Below are 20,707 nucleotides of genomic sequence, written 5' to 3' on the forward strand. Positions count from 1 at the left end.
AAAATCAGCATTGATGCCAAACATCATCTTAGTGAAAATTGGACAGCAATGAAAACTCCCCGCCCTGGGCCTGCAACCATCCCCCTAACAGCCCAACAATAGTTGGACCCAACACATACTGTAGTAGAGAAAAAACTCCAAAAACATTGGCCTCAGTAGTCAAGAAAGATATATTCACTCCAACTTTCTTTTCAAAACTATTTCCTACCTAAGATTGAAAACAAGAAAAAGAAGATAAGACTCACATAGGAAGATGTGAGAGGAAAATTCGTATATGCGAGAGGGAACCTTGCATGCAGAAATCAAATACATACATACATACTGAAATATTAAAATGAAAAAGAAAATCAAACTACTCTCACATCTCTGGGGTTTATGTTAATGCTCAAAAGCATTCATGGAGTTTTCTTTCGATCGTGATGATTGAGACACACTAATGGTAAGTAAGGAAATTTTTGGATTGCCAATCTAGAAGATGAATGGCTCATGAAGATTTTGTGATAGTTCTGACATACAAAAGATTTGTTGAGCTTTTGCATGAATATCTAAACAGCTCGAATCATGATTGTCAGATACATGTCTTTTCTGTGAGATTAAGATGCAAAAGAAGTTAGAAGCTTCATTTGGAGTTTCTGAAGTCAGCCCAAAATAGACTTTTCACATTTTTTCAACATTTCATCTTTTGACGACTAGATCTTCCTCATGCCAAACGAAAATATGCCAAAAATCAGTCTTTACGGCTTATAAACAGCTAAAAGACACACCAAATGGGCCTGAAATTAATGAACCAGTTGATGCATTTTTCGATAATCTTGTGGCCCTTCCAATCCCAGTTGCAATGATCCTGTGAAAAGTTGTACTGTTTGGGGATATAACATTGATACAACATCCTCCACTGAGACACAATTCCATTATCTGTGGACAAAGGGAAACACAGTGATTTGCTTGCCGATGAGAACCAGCCGGAATCACTTGCTGTCATTGCCGATGAGAGTCGTTTGGGTAGTTAATTACGGTTGCACTTCCCATGTTTTTCAGATAAATTGTGATGCCGGGATTTTCGATGGTTGATCTTCAAAAGATCAACGGTGGTCTTTGGGTCTTCGCAACTTTGGTGGGTGACCGAGATTTTCATGGGTCAGCATTGATGAAATCAGGCTCGTCTAGCGCCCATCTTGGCATTTCAAAACTATTTAGTGGAAGCAATGGCTCATCTTTGAACCCATCTGTTTTAAAGGCTGGTTTTCTTTTATGTTCAGTTTGCGAGAGATATTCGCTTAGTTAAGATTTTTCTAGCGTTTTCAAACTTGAATGCCCTTTGCAGAGACTCCACGAGTTATTTTCTCCCGGTGCTCAGTATTACCATCTATTTTGGTTTAGTGATTTGGTTTACTTAATAGATTTTGCCATAGATGTCTATTTGGCCTTTATCACGGTTTTGTTTTCTCTTGAATTGTATCTATACAATATCTGAGCATTGCTTAATGGTTTTTGCCTGTTTAGGGTTTTTATTCAAAAATATATATATATATATATATATATGGCCTTTGTAACTATGAATGCTTAGGTTTAAATTTTCACATCCTTATGGTATTTATGTTTGATTCTAATACCAATTCCACCAAGGCTAGGCCTCTAAATTAGTTCAAGTAGGGTAAATCCCTAGCTCCTAGAACCATCCTAGGTGGGGATCAATACCAATAATTTGAAATTAGACCTACACATTAACAAATTGGGTTGGGCCGGTTCCATTCAATTCCGAATAAAACCTATCCATTTGCTCACCTCTATGCTCTATGTAGTTTATCCTTTTTTGATAAACTACTTAAACCTCCATTGAGGTTTTTAACAATTACTTTAACCTCCTCTAAACTTTGACCTCTCCGAAAACCTTCCTTGACAATGGGGATAAATTATACTTACCAATCCCTTCCTTAGTTTGAGTTGATGGAACCCACAAATTGGACCCAATTAAATGTTACGGAAAAACCCAAGAAAACATTTTCGAATGGCACCCAAACTGAAAGTAAAAATAGAGATAAAAAGAAACAAACACAGAAAACACACAGGTTTATGTGGTTCGGCTTGTAGCGTACGCCCACAGACGAAGGAGGAACAAAAATCCACTATGAAGATGGAAATGGAGAATAAATACAAAGTTATGCTCTCACAGAGAAAACCTTAAGCCCCAAAATACAGCCAAAACCTCACTTGTCTCTCACAAGACTTAGACTATGTTTACAAGAGAGAAACACCGAAAATATATAACTCTTCGTATTCGGTTTGGACCTATAAAATGAATATGGATCAGGCCGGCCCATGCCCTACACATCCACCACAAACCACTATGAATATTTACCTTCGGATTTTTCTCAAATTAATTCGGAGTGAATTATGAAGCAAGTCACCACAAAGAATTCAAGGCATAAACATAACATTAAAATATACTTTCCTAATTCAATCATAGTCAAAACCCAAATCTGTCCTATATCTTATAGGAGAGTATAGTTTATCCCTACCTCTTAAGGTATCGAATCAAACCCCTCCCAAACCCTATAAGATTTTGATAAACAGATGTATCTGTCATATTCTTTAATTTAATTGGTGTCACTTATAGGTGTAATATTAACATTCATTCAAATTTGAGATTCAATATAATAGAATAAAATTCACATGTGACCTGATTTAATTTGATTAAATATCTATAATATTGAGAGTATTTTGAGAAATGCCACATTACCATGAGAGTGAATAAATTAGTAATTGCCCCCAAATTTATTTTGACCAAACATAAAAACATGGACATGAATAGGTGAACTGCTAAGCCCAATAACTCTCTAAACAGCATACTCTGTTGGGGCCAATTAATCATATCAATCAATTTACTCGAGACCCAAGGAATCGATTCCTATCTCCCTTCTAAAGCCGAGAGCATCAGAAATTATGATGATATGTTTTCCGTTCTTTTTCGGTAGCTAATCAAAGAGTCTTACAAATTACATTTTTTGGTACTCCTGCAATAGCAAAAGAATATATAATATAATATAATATAATATCATATATTATAATATATAATATTATATATATATATATATATCGTATAGTACATATTAATATAAATTGAAATAATTGAAAATTGAACAAAAAATTTTTATTTCGATTTGTCATTATTTCAGTTTCTATTTATTTTTCCTTTTCAAAATTTAGGTGATGTTTGGCATCGATGATGATTTCCTTTCATCGATTATCTAGAAATTGGTGTTTTTCTGGAATCGGTGATTTTTGAAAATCATCAAAATTTGTTGTTTCACTTGTTTGGCATCATTTATGCCATGTAAACTGATTTTAGAATAATCGGCTTTGAGTCTGTTTGGTACTGATTTTCAAGGCCAATTATTTTTGTATTAGTCGGAAAACGATGCGAGGCAAGGTGGGTATCATCGGATTCTTCTTATTCATATTCGTTTTCTTGTCGTTACCGGCCATGGCTTACATCAACCGAGAGTCTTCATGGCGGACCCTCTATCTATGGATGTCCGTGCCAGCCATCTTTTACTGTATAATCATCCACTTTGCAATGCGCGATTCACCGAGATGGCTCCTGGTGAAAGGACGCAAAGACGAAGCAATCAATACATTAATAACCACAACCACGAGGAATCAAAGTAGCTTCAGGTTAAGCGTGAGCTTCTCCGGCATGTCCATTGTACCGGAGACGTTTGCCGGTAGTCTCTACTCTGCTATCAAGGCATTGGTCGAGAAAAAATGGGCCTTTCGACGGTTAATGGCAGTGATGACCGTCGGTTTTGGCATCGGAATGGTGTACTACGGGATGCCTTTGGGGGTCAGAAACCTGGCCTTCAGTCTCTACTTGAGCGTTCACCTTCAACGCCTTATCAGACCTGCCGTCGTGATTGCTGACGTTCTTTCTTATCAGAAAAGTGAACAGGAGAAGTTGGCTGCTGGTGCTCACGACTATAAGTGGGATTTGCAGTTAATGTGCGTGGTGGTGGGTGAGTCACGGTAGGAATTGCAGGTGGCAGTGGAGCTGGTGAGCTTATTTAGCGTGTGCACGATGTTCAACGCGTTGCTGATATACACACTGGAGTTGCTCCCGACGAGTATGAGGAACTCGGCATTGTCGATGGTTAGCCAGGCGCTGGTGTTCGGCGGGGTGTTCAGTCTGGTGTTGGTGGCCGCCGGGAGGAAAGATGAGTTCTTATGACATGATGACGATCGTAAGGGAGAAATAAGGTGAGAAAACGTATAAAAGACGGAAATAGGTTAAAGTTGTCTTATAAGGGTAGTATAGGGATAAAAACTATTGTAACGGCAAATTTCTCATTTTTTAAACGGAAGGAAGTCTTTGTTTCACGGTCATAGTACGGAGGGGTTTTATAACAAAACAAAATACAGGGTCTTTATCACAAACCCATAGTACATGGGTCTTTCGAACTCCTGCCTCCATTTTTTTCATTTTCTTCCACCAAACTTGGCATAACGGCATCCACCGACGTCCTCACTCCACACCGGCATCTGTAAACACGGAAGCCACCAACGGCAAGTTCAGGCCTTTCTTCTTCCATTTCCTCTTCTTCCTCTTGTTATTACAAAGTTAATGTTATTTTTTCCTTCCTATTTTCAATAGGTTGAAAAACCGCAACTCACACCGGCCCTATTCCACTGAACAAATAAGAAGGGCTTGAGAACGGATGCCGGATTGTCACAGGGTTAATCAGCGAGGCCCCGTGTGGTGTTCGATGGGATCGAAAAAGTCTACGAAAGCAAGCAACAACACACACCAGGCAACAAGAATGCACACAGATTAGACAAAAAATAACTTGTATTGCATTAATCAATAGTAAGCACAAGCACACAGTATAGTGTCGAGGGAATCTCGTGCTTAACCTTTACACGTTTATGAACTCACTCGACTACCTACCTCCCCTCAAAGAGTACGTTAAGCTTTTGGGGGAGTGGCATTAAGAAACATTAAAAGAATGAAAATTCATACTATGTATTTACAATAACGCCATTGGCAGTCCCCCCTTACAAAATACATGCGTAGCCCACCCATGACACACATGCTGACACCTTGAAGGCACGTGGTTGGCACTCTGATGGCTCTTGGTAGGTGCTTGATGGTGCGGCAAAAGAGTCACTCGTGACATTCTCCCCCACTCAATTCGATCAACATCCTCGGAGATCGGCTTCGGCTGGTTCCTTAGAATCACTACTGCGGAAGGAAGGTTCTTCTGCTACTCCCGAACCTGCTGTCGTCCAAGGCCGAGGTGTATAGTCTTGTAGAATGGTTGGGTTGGCCTATTCTGTTGGGGTTTCCTAGGGCTAAGTCCTTTCCTAGCGGCCTCATGGTATGTTAATGGCTTATTCGACTTGGTTATCGGGTAGGTTTGGGCCAAGTAAGGGTCAAAATGATGGTTTGGATTGTTGGGGTGTTGGTTCCCATGAATTTTTCCCCAATGGTGACTCACAAGGCTACTATATGATTCAGTCTGAGGGATGGTGCGAAAGTGGTCCCTAGGCAGCTTGGGTGGCACTCGCTTTCCCCTGTGGTTGTGGTAATAGGCGATGTTGAACTTTGGACACGGCCTTGGGTCTTCTGCTTTGCTTGATGGTTGTCGACGCGCACGAACTCTGTTGCTGGAGAGGTGTAGTCGGCTGGATGGCCTACTATTTCCTACTGTTGTTGTAGTTGTTGGCTCGAGGTGCGGCTTCTTCAGCTTGTGGAGTGGGGAACTTCTCTGCTTCCTTCATGTTGGCGCTGAACAAGGCTTCTCCATCAAAAAGTTGTAGTGCAGAAACTTGCTTCCCATGAACCCGGGTAGAAGTCACAACTGGTACCATGCAAGGGGAGCGCTCGTCCAAGATGCACAGAGAGTTGATGTGAGGCAGGAGCGCGGCTTCTGCTTGTCTCATGAAATCCATTCCCAAGACAACTCGGAAGTCATCCAGGGGTACAACTGAAAGATTAATCTTGTTTGTCCACGGCCCAACTTGGAGGTCAACCCCACGAGCCGTGTCTTCAATCGCCTTTGCCCCGGAGTTCACGGCCTTGATCCACCCTGTCTCTTTCACAGTGTTCAGCTTGAGTCGCTTGGCCTCGTCAACTGAAATGAAGTTGTGGGAGGCCCCTGTATCAACAAGGGCTTGAGTCGGCTTCCCGCCGAGGAGGATGTCTACATACTTCAGCCCCCTTTGGACTCTCTTTGGCCTTCCATGACTGGCCTCTTTCTTCACCATGGCGTTGAAGAGTTGAAGGGCGCCCACTCTTGGCGCCTGCACAGGCTTTTCCTCATCACTTTGCTCGTCATCACTAAGCTTGGTGACAAGGGCATTGATCTTCTTCTTGGTTGGGCAGTTGCGGACCAAGTGATTTCACCCACAAAGGAAGCAAGAAATTGGGGACCCAGCGGTTCTGGGCTTGTAATGGTGTTGAGGGCCTTGCTCTCCTTGTGGCCTCTTCCCGTAGTCTTGTCTTGCTGGCTTGTTGAAGCTGGAGTTGTCGTACGGAGGGCGTGAGCGACTTGCTCCCCCACTCAAATTAGGGGAACGCGGGCTTTTTGGCTTTGGAGCTTCTTCATCTAACAAGCTGGTCTCATTGAGTTGCTCCGCCACTGCCATTGCCATGGCGAGGTCCTATACATTGCGGCGTTGGAGTTCTAGTTCGGCCCATGGCTTCAGTCCGTCCATGAAGTTGAACAGTAGATCCTTGTCGGACATGTCCGTGATCTCCATGTTGGAGTGCTTTCAACTTCTTCCGCGCCAGGTACTCCACGTTCTCTGGGTAGAATTGCCGCTTTAGTTCTCGTTTGAAATCAACCCATGTCTCAATGGTGCACGTACCCCGTTCAATGTCTTGGCATCGCCTGCGCCACAATAGCATAGCAACGTCAGTCAAATACATGATCACTGTACGAATTTGCGTTAGGTCATCATCAATGCCAGCGGCATATAAATATTGTTCCATCTGCCACAAGAAGTTGTCAAGTTCTCTAGCATCTCGGGAGCCGGCATAAGGTGTGGGCTCCCGAATCTTCACACGAGCAGGGGCCAGTGTTGTGGAGGGGCTTGGAGTGCTGGCCACCAGTCTCTTGAGGAGCGACATGTCTCCTCTTAGTTCATCCACTTGAGTCTGGATGTCGGAAGGAGAGGCCATGGCTACTTTTATGGCCATCCATTCAGCTTTCATCTCATCCACCTGGTCTTGGATGTCGGATCGAGATGAGCTCCCTTCTTGTCGGGATTTTGTTCCAATGACTTCCTTGAGGGTTCTATTCAGGACGTCTTAGACCTCATTCATAATGCCATTTAAACGGGCTTCTAACTCCACCATGGAGCTCTCAATTGTTTCACATTCAAGTGGATTTCTTCTACTCGGTCACGCATCTCCCCAACAGTCACTTCACAGTGAAGGATGCGTGTGTCGAAGGCAGCAAGCATGTCAACTGACTTGTTAGGCTTGCTTGTCTTGGATGTACGACCCCTTGGGGCCTTCTCTGCAGCGGCTTCATCGCCTAGAGACTCATCAGTCTCCCTTGCATGGGCAAGGTCATGCCTAATCTCGTCAGTGAGTTCCTTGTTGTGCTTCATTGTGCCACCACTAGTGTTGCTATGCAAGGGTCACGAGCGTTGAGGAGCAACCTGCTCTGATACCAACTGTCATGGGGTTAATCAACGAGGCCCCGTGCGGCATTCGATGGGGTCAAGAAAGCCTACGAAAGCAAGCAACAACACACACCATGTAACAAGAATGCACACAGATTAGACAAAAGATAACTTGTATTGCATTAATCAATGGTAAGCACAAGCACACACTACAGTGTCGAGCGGATCTCGTGCTTAACCTTTACACGTTTATGAACTCACTCGACTACCTATCTCCCCTAAAAGAGTACGTTAAGCTTTTGGGGGAGTGATATTAAGAAACATCAAAAAAATGAAAATTCATACTATATATTTACAATAACGCCATTGGCGGTCCCCCCCTTACAAAATACATGCGTAGCCCACCCATGACACACATGCTGACACCTTGAAGGCACGCGGTTGGCACTCTAATGGCTCTTGATAGGTGCTTGATGGCGCGGCAAAGGAGTCACTCGTGACAAGATGGCAGATGATATCTATGGTTTTTAAAAACGAATCGGTCAAGGGTCTGGTTATCGGTTCGAATGCTGTTGTTCTAGGATCGGTAGAGGGGAATGAAAAAGTGGAGGGAGGGAGTTCGAAATGTGTACAAGTGAACTTTTTTTTTTTTGCCTTTTTGTATTGACGGCCAAAGTAATGTAATGTTACATTTTACTTGCCCAATGACGTGGCCTTTTCTGATTGGTGGGTTTACGCATCCTGTGAATCCATAGGTTCACAGGACACAAACTCTCAAAATACATTAAAACAAAGAAACCAAGGAACCTATCATTATACAAAGGAACAGAGAAATACATCTTTATATATATATATTAAAGGAAATAATTAGTTATATTTTTAAATAAAATTCAAATTTCAAATCACTCTTTCAAAATATTTAAATTAATAGTTGTATATTCACCTAATAAGAATTAAGAAGCATACATGGTGGGACACATTAAAAGATCTGCCACAAATACACGGTTCAAATATTTACTTCCCCCTTCATTCAAAATCTTAAAATAGATACAAAATCAACCCAATAAGAAAAATACATGGTGTGACCCATTAAAACTATCATAAACTCGACCAAATTGTCTCACACTCATCGGTTAATTGAAATTAATTGACATAGGTCACTAAAGTTTTTTTATATGCAAAATAGGTATCTTTTAAACAACCCATACAATCTACAAGTCCACATAAACTGACCCATTATGTCTAACCTTTAAACTATACGGGTCATTCAGTTCAACTTGACCCACTTTTTTGATAAGCCAACTTGACCCTTAATTCAATAAAAATTTATTACTTTAATCTAACAATTTATAGGTCCACATAAGTTGATTCATTTAGGTTTAACTTGTACACCATAAGGTCATTGAATTTTAATTGGCCCTCTATCAAGTCAGGCGTAACCGCTTCTGTCTCTTTGCTGCAGTCGTTACTGCCAGAGCTGAGGTGGTGGGTGCAGGCGACTGCTGCAGAGTATGGCTCTGCCATTCAAGGGACAACTCTCATGACTGGCAGGCACGGCGCCTCCTAGCGAGAGACGTGGGCGCAGGTCTCCGGATCTATCAGGTACGGTTGTCAGGCAGAAATCTTCCTGCGATACGCCGAGTTGCCCCTAAGTGTCGAGCTACCTGTAAGTGCTGAGCTGCCCCTAAGTGGCGAGCTCTTCGTAAGACACCAGGATGCTTGCAGAGTGCCCAGCTGCCTGTGGCGAGCTGCCTATGCCGAGCTGCTTGTGGCGAGCTGCCTATGCCGAGCTGCCTGTGGCAAGCCATGCCAAGCTGCCTGTGGCGAGCCATGCCGAGCTGTCTATAAGTGGCAAGTTGTGGCAAGCTCTGCCGAGCTGCTTGAGATTCCTGAGCTGCCCAGTTGTCAAGAGGCTGCACTTGGTTTGCATGAGGTGCAAGGTGTCACAAATTCACTGGAGGGTCAAATCCGCCCTCATCATTTGCCCCCCGCTCCCGAGCTGAGAATAACTCAGCGAAGGGAGTAGATTTCTTCTTTTGGCCCATAAGTCGACGAGCTAGTAAGTGTTGATCCAATTCCTTAGGCTTTGGGAGCTGCCTGTATGTGGCAAGCTGCCTGTAAGGTGAGGAGGTCTCCGCTATTTCAGTAGTGTAGCCCTTAGGCTCTGGGGGCAACTTATAGTTCACTTTTGCTGATTTTGCTCATGCTGAGGAAGCGACTGGGTATTTAACAATAGTGTGGCCCGTAGGCTTTGGGAGCGACTTGTAGTCCACTCTTCTTGACTTTGCCCATGCCAAAGAGGCGACTGGGTCTTAAGCAGTAATGTGGCCCGTAGGCTTTGGGAGCAACTTGAGTCCACTCTTCTTTGACTTTGCCCGTGTCGAAGAGGCGACTGAGTCTTAAGTGGTAATGTGGCTCGTAGGCTTTTGGGAGTGACTCGTAGTCCACTCTTTTTTTACTTTGCCCATACCGAAGAGGCGACCGGGTCTTAAGCAATAATGTGGCCCATAGGCTTTGCTTGTGAGGTGCCGAACTGACCAGATGTCGGGCTACCTGTGAGGTGTCAGGCTGACCAGGTGCTGAGCTACCTGTGAGGTGCCGAACTGACCAGGTGTTGAGCTGCCTGCGAGATGTCGAGCTACCTGTAACGTGCCGAGCTGACTAGGTGTTGAGCTACCTGTAAGGTGCCGAGCTGATCAAGTGGGTGCCTTAGAGCAATGATTGCACTGTATCAACTTTGTAATGTCGGTCACCCACTCCTACAAGAAGTTACTAGGAGCTCGACATTCAGGGGCAGCACTACTAACTTTAGGTCGCCAGCTCACACGGGAGCCTTGGAAGGCTCGACTAGTAAGGGCACCTATGTAGTTTGTTAGCCGCCAACTCCCGTGGAAGCCACGAAGAGCTCATCTTTGTAGGGGGGACCTTGCGAAGAGGATTGATGAGGCTTTAACTTAATTGAAAGTAAACTTAGTCTTTTAACTCCCTACATAGTCTTTGAGTTCATAAAAAATGTAAACTATAAAGCGAGAGCTTCAATTTCTAAAAAGTGAGGACTTAGCTTTCTAAGAGAAGAGGACTTAGCTTTTGTAGGGTGAGAACTTAACTTTTTGTAGCATGTTCCCACAGACGGTGCCAATTGATGTAACCGGTTCTGGACACGTATCATTTTTTGTGATGTATCAATTTTTTTTTGCTAAGTGCCTCGTCATTTGACCTACTCCCAGGAGAGGATGGTGGAGCTCCCTAGTGGTGAGCTACCTTGGTGAATTCGTCATTTGACCTGCTCCTAGGCGGCCTGTAACTAAAGAGGATGGTGGAGCTCCCTGGTGTAGCGCAACCCAACTGCCCTCTGCATGAGGTGATCTCCTCTCCTTTGTAGACGGCGGGAGCTGAGGGACTTGCGAGAACTCCATCTTTTCCTCCTCTTTGTAGGCGGCGGGAGCTAAGGAACCTGCGAGAACTCCATTTTTTCCTTCTCTCTCCCTTGTCTTTCGGGGTCGGAGTCCTTATATAGTGGTGTCCTATCAAATCAGGTGTAACAGCCTTTATCAAGTCAGGCGTAACTGCCTCTGTCTCTCTGCTGCAGCCGTTACTGCCAGAGCTGAGGTGGCGGGTGCAGGCGGCTGCTGCAGAGTACGGCTCTGCTAGTCAAGGGACAGCTCCCAGGACTGGCAGGCATGGCGCCGCCTAGCGAAAGACGTGGGTGCAGGTCTCCGGATCTATCAGGTATGGTTGTTAGGCAGGAGATCTTCTTGCGATACGCCGAGCTGCCCCTAAGTGTCGAGCTACCTGTAAGTGTTGAGCTGCCCCTAAGTGGCGAGCTCTTCGTAAGACGCCAGGCTGCCTGCGAAGTGGCGAGCTGCCTATGCCGAGCTGCCCCTAGCTATACCAAGCTCCCTGAGCTATGCCGAGTTGCTTGTGGCAAGCTCTGTCGAGCTGCCTGTGGCAAGTAGACCTGTTCATGGGTCGGGTGGCCCAACGGACCGACCCGGCCTGGTCCGGTCCCCGGATGGGCTTGAACAAGTATATAGACCCGCGGGCTTAACTACGGGCCAAAAAGCCCGACCCGTAATAAATTCGATCTGGGCTCGGGATTTGCCAAAATAGCCCGGCCCGAGCCCGGCACAGCCCAACCTATAAATAAACCTAGAAAACCTAGTTGAATACCCCTCTTTTTTTCACCTCTTTCCCTTCTTTTTCCAACCAAATTCTTCTTCTCCGCATCCTCTTTCCCTTCTTTATATATATTTTTTAATATAAATAAATTTTGAATTTATATATTTTTTTAATGTAAATAAATTCAAACTTATATTGATTATTGAATAGGGAAGTTTTCTAATTTTTTTACTTGGTTGGGCTTCGGGCTTTTTATTAGGGCCGGGCTCGGGCCCAATTTGTAGGCTCGTTGGTCGGGCTGGGCTTGGGCTCGAGCCTAACATATTTCTGTTAATGAATAGTAAAATCTCGGCCGACCCCGGCCCATGAACAGGTCTAGTGGCAAGCCATGTCAAGCTGTCTGTAAGTGACAAGATGTGGCAAGCTCTGCTAAGCTGCCCTATCTTCCCGAGCTGCCCAATTGTCAAAAGGCTGCACTTGGTTTGCATAAGGTGCCAGGTTGTAACAAGTGTTCTCTCTGCTTCGCCATCAAGTGCCATCCATCGTGCCTATAACAGCCACTCCAGTGTCCAAGTGTGTGTCATGGGTGGGCTATGCATGTACTTTTGTATGGGAGATTGCCAATGGCACTATTATAATATTGTAGTATGCTTTTTCACTTTTTTGATGTTTCTTAATGTCACTCCCCCAAAAGCTTAACGTACTCTTTGAGGGGAGGTAGGTAGTCAAGTGAGCTCATAAGTGTGTAAAGGCTTTCTCGACCCCATCGAGCACCGCACGGGGCCTCATCGATTAGCCCCGTGACAGTTGGTATCAGAGCAGGAGCTCCTACACACACTTTGGACCTTGTCTTTGTCCCTACATCAACACAATGAAGAGCAACCGTGTCATTGCCGATGACACACCACGTGGGCGGCCTCAAGCCCACGACACTGATGAAGATCCACTTGACGAACCTACCAAGTCACAAGCCCCAAAGGGCCGTACAACTAAAGCTAGCAAGCACGACAAATCAGTCGACCAACTAGCTACTGCGGACATGCACCTCCTACGTTGTGAGGTGACAATGGGAGAAACCCGAGATCGGGTTGATGAACTCCACCTCAACCTAGAGACAGTTGAGAAAGCAGTAGTGGAACTAGAAGGACGTTTCAATGGCGCCTTCAGAGGCATGCACACCACCATACAGAATTCAGGAGTTGGGCCTTCCCAAGGCAACCTACAGGGCTTGCTAGATAGATTTCAAGCGCAATTGGATGAGATGAGAGATGAAATGACTCTCCTAAAGAGGGCAGTGGCCAACGCACCTAACACTCCCTCCACCCTAGCTTCCATGAACATCAAGATCCGAGAGCCAACACCTTACTCGGGTGCTCGGGATGCTAGGGAGCTTGACAATTTCTTGTGGCAATTGGAGCAATATTTCTCTGCCACTGGCATCATTGACAACCAAACTCAGGTGCATACAGTTGCTATGTATTTGACTGATATCGCAATGTTATGGTGGCATAGGTGTTGCCAAGACATTGAACGTGGAAATCGCACTATCGACACCTGGGTTGGATTCAAGCGTGAGATCAAGCGGCAGTTCTACCCAAAAAATGTTGAGTACCTGGCGCGCCGGAGAATGAAGAATCTCAAACATCAAGAATCACTACATGACTATGTCAAGGAGTTTTTGGCCTTGACGCTAGAGATCACTGACATGTCAGACAAGGATCTTCTGTTCAATTTTATGGATGGTCTCAAGCCATGGGCCGAGCTCAAACTCCAACGACACGGGGTTGAGGACCTCGCCACCGCCATGGTCGTAGTTGAGCAGATTGTTGATTTGAGAACACCTAAGGAAGATGTGCAAACACCATTCAGCCCACGTACCATGACTTTGAGTGGGGGTGATGAACAATCAACCTCTACAAAGGAGAAGCCAGTGCCTGCGGACAAGCCCAAGCCATCAGGGCCACGAAGCCACTAGGAGACCTCCTCCTGCACCTTGTTACCTTTGCAACGGGAAGCATTGGACGAGTGACTGTCCAACCCGAAAGAAAATAACTGCCCTCATCGCCAAACTCAGTGATAGTGAATAGAGTGATGAGGAGAAACCCATCGCGGCGCCAAGAGTAGGCGCCCTCCAACTCATCAACGCCATGGTCAAGAAAGAGGCCACATCCAAGCGGCCCACCAAAGCCCACAAGGGGCTGAGTTATGTAGATATCACCCTCGGCGGGAGGCCGACCCAAGCCTTGGTGGACACTGGGGCCACCCACAACTTCATTTCGCTTGTAGAGGCCAAGCGACTCGGCTTGGCCACCACTAAACAAACGGGGTGGGTCAAGGTTGTCAACTCCGGGGCCAAAGCAGTAGACGGCACGGCCCATGGAGTAGAACTTCGAGTTGGACCATGGAAAGGACCCATCAATCTATCTGTGGCTCCCTTGGATGATTTTCATGTTGTTCTTGGAGTGGAGTTCTTCAAGCAGGCGGAAGCAACACTTGTGCCACACTTCAACAGCTTGCTTATTCTAGACGAACACTCCCCTTGCATGGTTCCTGTCTCATCAGTCGTGCAGATACTTGAGAAACAACTTTCAGCCTTACAATTGTACCAAGAAACCAGCAACCATGAAGACAACACCACGCCAGCAAGGAAAAACCCCTATCAAGTACCTCACCTCGACACTGGAACTAGTTGGGAAGTCGTCACCAGGAAGAAGTCACCCCCAAGACAGTTCCATTTCCAGCGCCAACGCCCAAGTCAGCACCAACATCGGCATCAGCATCAGCTTCAACGCCAACCACATCAACGAAAGCGACTTCGCAAGCGCCTGCAACTGATGGGCCCAACAGAAAACCCAAGGCCGTGTCAAACCTAGCCCACATCTACTACCACAACCAATGGGGAGAGCGAGTGCCACCCAAGCCATTTAGGGACCACCTTTACACCAACACCCTAACAATCCAAAATATCATTTTGACCAAGCCCTAGCCACAAACCTTCCAAACACCAAGCTAGAGCAACCAAAATCCTACCTAGAAGTAGCCAGGCAAGGACTTACCGTAGAGACTAGCCATAGGTTTTCCCGCCATCCAGAACACATTGAAGACTTCCACCCATCATCATGCCCGGGCCTTGGAAAAGATAAACTTCGTGGAGCAGCTGAAGAACCTTCCTTCATCAACAGTAGATCGGAGCCTCAAGTAAAAAACTAGTCTTCGAGAACGAAGACTGAATTGAGTGGGGGAGACTGTAACAAGTGTTCTCTCTGTCGCACCATCAAGTGCCATCCATCGTGCCTATAACAGCCACTCCAGTGTCCAAGTGTGTAATGGGTGGGCTATGCATGTACTTTTGTATGGGAGATTGTCAATGGCACTATTGTAATATTGTAGTATGCTTTTTCACCTTTTTGATGCTTCTTAATGTTAGGGAGGTAAGTAGTCGAGTGAGCTCATAAGCGTGTAAAGGCTTTCTCGACCCCATCAAACGCCGCACGGGGCCTCATCGATTAGCCCCGTGACAAGGTGCCACAATTTCACTGGATGACCAAATCCGCCCTCATCATCTATAATTCTATACTCTCACAAAATACTCAATTATCTAATACTTCTTAAAATATCTCCACCCCCCTAAAATACTCAAATCAAACTTACCATACAAGTAACGAATCACATATAAAATAATAGTTGCCATGTACTTAGTATTTTGCCATGCCTAGTACATAAGTTAAAAAAAAAAGCATAAATTGTTAAATGAAATAAAAAATCAAAATCAAAATTTTCATACAAACATAAATTATGGTCTCAAATGAAATAATAAATGATGTGGGTCATTCTTAAAATATGATAAATCGAATAAAAATCTATAAAAATGAGATAAAAACCTAACCTAAAATTTTAATATAAAATATCTAAAATTTTAAAATAATTAAGATCATGGACTCGTAGTTGCTACGTGGGTTATGCCTGATTATTGAATGAATAGGACGGTTCAACCCCTGGTTGATTTTAGCATCTCCGACAGTAATTGGTTTAGTCCTTCAGTTGGACTTTCGTCCGGCCACTTGGCATAATCAATCATTAAAAAAATTTTGAAAAATGGTAGAACATATGTGAATCTGCATCATCAAGATCATTAATTGCCATATAAGGTTTTCATGATTTTCGACGTGGTGGATGTTCAAAGAGAGTCGTCACACCTGCCGCCTCTCAGGCGTCTTACACTTGGCATAATCAATCATTAAAAAAAATTTGAAAAATGGTAGAACTTATGTGAATCTCATCATTAAGATCATTAATTGCCATATAAAGTTTTCATGATTTTCGACGTGGCGGATGTTCAAAGAGAATCGTCACACCTGCTGCCTCTCTCAGGCGTCTTACACGCACATCCTAACATGTATTGAGAATATCTTTCGTATTTAATAATTATTTTTTACGTAAAATGTTTCCGATGCACGGTGGATATGTCTGTAAGGCGCTCATGTGTGAAGAGCTTTTCCTTCAAAGAACATCACACTTGATGTGTCCCACCAAAAAGAGGATCCACACCAAAATCAGCTTCATCAGGGCCATCTGATTCGAAAATCATTTTGGGAATTTTCAAAGATTTCAAATAGAATTTTACTATTTTTTCTCTAGACTAATTATCAAGATCGGGCCATCGATATTTAGGATTTTTTTCATCTATTTGAAAATCTTGTTAAAATAGCTCAGAATAATAATGTAAAAAAATTATGGTGAAATGGGACATATTCGATGGTGGGTTGTGATAAAACTTGATCTAGGACAGATTAATAATCTGTGAAAACCAATCATGAACCTACGATCTACTTTAGCTGCTAATTAAGTAGGCCCCGCTGATAATACACTGAATCATTGATGCATGAGTTGGGCGGGTTCTTTAGTTGGTGGTTAACTTTACATGTGACACCTGCAACCGTGGTTACAGGAAACTGGGACTCCTTGTTATGTGTCTCCATGAAAGCTACTCTGCAACTGCAACTGCGAATATAAAAATACACTGTCGTTCCAACAAACACGTAGACCAACCAGATTATGCCCTGCTTCTTCACCTAAAGCGTCAGTAGCTTTGCTGTCATCATCAATCATCCAATCTCACTTGCTTCAACCACAAGAATCCAATAAAACAAAGCCATAGCAACCACCACTACCAACTCTGCTTTCTTCTTCCTAAAGCCACCTTCTATTACCTCACCAGTTTTGATCCACTCAAAATATAAAGCCACTTCCACCCCTTAAGTCCAAAACTCAGGAGACCCAATCTCCTGAACCAATTTCTCAATTAATCTCCAGCTTTTTTCTTCTTCTTCTTCTTCTTCTTCTTCTTCTTCTTCTTCTTCTTCTTCTTCTTCTTCTTCTTCATCAAACTGAAATATATATTCAAGATGAGGTCCAAAACCCAGTCGCCTTTCAATGTTAAGCTCCTCCTGATTGGTTTCTTCATTGTTTTTCTCCTCCTTTATGTACTAAGATCCTCATCTTCGTCCAACCAACAACCTCCCACAGCACAGCCGGAATCCTTCTCGAAGGAAGAGCTCTCATCATCATCAACCTCCTCATGCCCGCCTCCTCCCTCCACACCAACCTGCGCCAACATCCCAGCCTCACTAGCCCAGGCTCTCATACACTACTCCACCTCAAACATCACCCCGCAGCAAACCCTGAGAGAGATCTCCGTCACATCCCGAGTCCTAGAGAAGAAATCTCCCTGCAAATTCTTGGTCTTCGGCCTGGGCCACGACAGCCTCATGTGGAGCGCGCTCAACCATGGCGGTCGCACAGTTTTCCTGGAAGAAGACAGGGCATGGATCGAGCAAATCAAGCAGCGGTTCTCCGGCTTAGAATCGTACCATGTAGTGTATGATACCAAGGTGAGAGAAGCAGATGAACTGATGGAGGTGGGGCAAGGAGAAGACTGCACGGCGGTGGGTGACCCAAGATTTTCCAAGTGCAGGCTCGCGTTGAAGGGTATCCCAGATGAGATTTTCGAGACAGAGTGGGATTTGATCATGGTGGATGCGCCGACGGGATATATCGATGATGCGCCGGGGAGGATGAATGCTATCTACACAGCGGGGTTGATGGCTAGGAACAGGGAGGAGGGAGAGACGGATGTGTTTGTGCATGACGTGGATAGGGTGGTGGAGGACAAATTCTCTAAGGCTTTTCTGTGTGAAGGGTACATGAGGGAACAGGAAGGAAGGTTAAGGCACTTCACCATTCCAAGCCACAGAGCCAACCCTGGTAGGCCCTTCTGCCCTCCTTAGCCTCGCTTCGCCTCGCCTCACAATTTTTTAATTTCCTCTCTCTTTTTCATGGTTGGGCAAATGGGCCGGCCCATCATTTGAAGATAGATACCTGCTCCTTGGCTCCTTCCTTTCTTTTTTTTTTTTTATTTGGTTATCTTATTGTGACGATGATTCGTACCTGTAATGGATTTTTTTTTTGTTAATTTCCATGAGCGAAATAATAGAAACATGATTGACTCGGTGATTCACAGTATTCAATCCTATCGGATTCGGGTTTTTTTATCGGATTTCATTTTTAATGATAGAATCGATCCAATGAAATAGGATGCAGCTGGATTCCATAATCCAACTAACATTTATAACATGAGGTGTGGATAGTTCGGATCGGAATAGCAGGAATGAAAGGGTTAAACTTATAACAATAGGGGAATACGCCCCCAGAAAACATATTCTAAAAAATTAAGGTACTGTTTGGAAAATTTATTTAAAAAGATTTTAAAGTAGCTTAATAAGCTTTTTGGAGTCTTATCTTTTAAAGTCAAAGACCGTTTGGTAAATGATTCGGGATAGCGGATTTAAATTTAGAGGTTATATTTGATACAGAAAGACCAAAAAACTATAAAAGTTTGGCGCGAAAAAACTAGTCAAACACAACCTTATATGAGAAAACTTTGAATAATTACATTATCAAAATGTTAACATTTTTCTTCACGGGTTAGGTTTAGTTTTGGCAGATAGACACCTTACCGGTTACCAGATAGAAATGAGAAAACTTTGGCCGTATAAAGAGAATTTGTGTTGTTTTGGAAGGCGTATAAAGAGAATTTGAAACCATGTGGGCTTATACCGAAATCATATTTTGGTTGGACATATTTAACTTAAATATTTATTTATATTGTTCTTTGCATTGGGATTGTGGAATTTTTTTTCTTATTTCATGGTCCCCCCTCAGCAGGGCTTAAGTTGTTTTGGGGTGTTTGTCAATTCAAAAACAAAAGCAATATAAATTTATTGATGTGGCAATTATTTTTGTTTTAATAATAAAAACATTTACATTGGACAATACCCCTTGTGCATTTACAAGTTAAAATTATAATAAAACCAATACTTCTTGTGCATTTAAATTAAATTAGATGCTTCAATCAGATTCAATTTGAACTCAATGTTAATTGACTTTGAATCTTAAGGTAAGTTGGATAAATTATTTGAATTTATTTTAACCAATTAAATGCTCGGCTTGAAAGTTCACATGCCTAGCTTGAAATAAAAATAGATTTGGAATCAAACTCAAATATAAGAATATTGAAAGCTTACAAGAAGTTGTATTGTCTCGCGATCTACCAAACCAAGGTTTTTAAAATCGCACCGAACAGGAAACTATTCTGCCTGATCAATGGTTCGACCACTCAAGTCAGTAATTTATTGACGAAATCAACGGTTTTTGGCCAAAAGATGGTTTTGGGTGAAATAAAATTGATCAAGTGACCGATTCTTGGTTTTTCGGTCCAATCATCCAATCCAGTCTAGTTTTGAAAATACCGGTCCAAACTGTTAGACTTAGACTGTTAACTTTTTTTTTCCATGGAAATGATGTATGGTGATATGTGACGCTCTCGAATTCAGGTCCATCAAGACTTGGGGTGCTCACGATTCAGTTAACCAAACCATGGGTTTTTTTTTTTAACCGAATCGACTTGATCGATTTTTTAAATATGAACTGAAACCAAACCGATGTAACCAGTTAACTGTTGTTCGGTTTTTCTTTTTCTTTTTTTTTTCACTCAAAATTAAGAAATAAAGGGGAAAAATACTTGAACAAGCATGGCAAAGGAGCGAGCCGACAAGGGCAAAGTGGTGGCCAATGATTTGCTAGTGTCGAACTAGTTGGTGGTTGTTGTCGCCTAAAGTGAAAGCATGAAAAGTGGTGGAGCTTCGAAGATGAGAGATGAGAGAGACAGAGATAGAACCTGGGAGGAGGCGGTCCTGGTGGAGTTGAGGCAGCGACCGACGTCTTGCTTGGTTGTTGTAGCTAGTATTGGCTAAGTTGGCTTGGTGCTTGTTGGCGAGGCGATGACCGATGTTGCAGTGTTGTTGCATGCTTATTTGCTTGATGGTTGGTGTGGTAGAGACTAAGATGGCAGGCAACATAGACTTAGAGAGAGAAAGAGACATAGGGAAAATTTGGGGACAACTGGCGCTGGAGGAAAAACTGGGGATTGGGGAAGACAAAGAGACAAGACTAAGAGAGTGAGAAAGGGGAGACTGGGATACTGAGAAACTAGGAAAGGGGAAACCTAATAGGCTATTAGGTTTAATGGTTTAGGTTTTGATTTTCGAAGAAGGGGAAACTGGGAAAGGGGAAAACTGAAAAGGTGGACATGCCACAAGCGTGCGCCCAAGTTTATTTGATTTTAAAAAATAAAAATAAAAATATAATATATAATATATATCAATCAATTCGGTTAACCATCGCTTTTTTTTTTATAAGGTTAACCGAAACTGAACCAAAATTTTTGAGTTTTTTAAGAATATCGAACGAAAACTGAACCGACCGATTTGGTTAACCAATTTTTCGGTTCAGTTTCGATCAATTTTTTCAGTCAATTCGATTTTTCAGTTTTTTTTGCTCACCCCTAATCAAGACATACGGAATTATGGATATGAGGACACTATGCATTTATAGATATAGATGG

The 20,707-nt window shown here is 43.5% G+C and overlaps 1 protein-coding gene and 1 pseudogene across 1 annotated transcript; both read left to right on the top strand.

Annotated features, from left to right (window-relative positions):
• The first annotated feature begins 3,418 nt into the window (after positions 1–3,418).
• LOC148851523 (organic cation/carnitine transporter 3 pseudogene) lies at positions 3,419–4,267 on the top strand (annotated as a pseudogene).
• Positions 4,268–16,949: 12,682 nt separating this feature from the next.
• On the top strand, positions 16,950–18,272 carry LOC148851524 (glucuronoxylan 4-O-methyltransferase 1-like). Its single transcript, XM_088942533.1, has one exon. It carries the CDS (start codon positions 17,151–17,153, stop codon positions 18,030–18,032), a length of 882 nt encoding a protein of 293 aa, XP_088798659.1. The 5' UTR covers positions 16,950–17,150; the 3' UTR covers positions 18,033–18,272.
• Positions 18,273–20,707: the final 2,435 nt, after the last annotated feature.

The sequence above is a fragment of the Nelumbo lutea genome, chromosome 5 (genome assembly GCF_056320005.1).
Source record: "Nelumbo lutea isolate HS-2025 chromosome 5, American lotus-T2T, whole genome shotgun sequence".
Taxonomy (NCBI): domain Eukaryota; kingdom Viridiplantae; phylum Streptophyta; class Magnoliopsida; order Proteales; family Nelumbonaceae; genus Nelumbo; species Nelumbo lutea.

What these genes read in the sequence shown, in the direction of transcription:
- LOC148851524 (XM_088942533.1), top strand. Translation starts at nt 17,151, where the DNA reads ATGAGGTCCAAAACCCAGTCGCCTTTCAATGTTAAGCTCCTCCTGATT.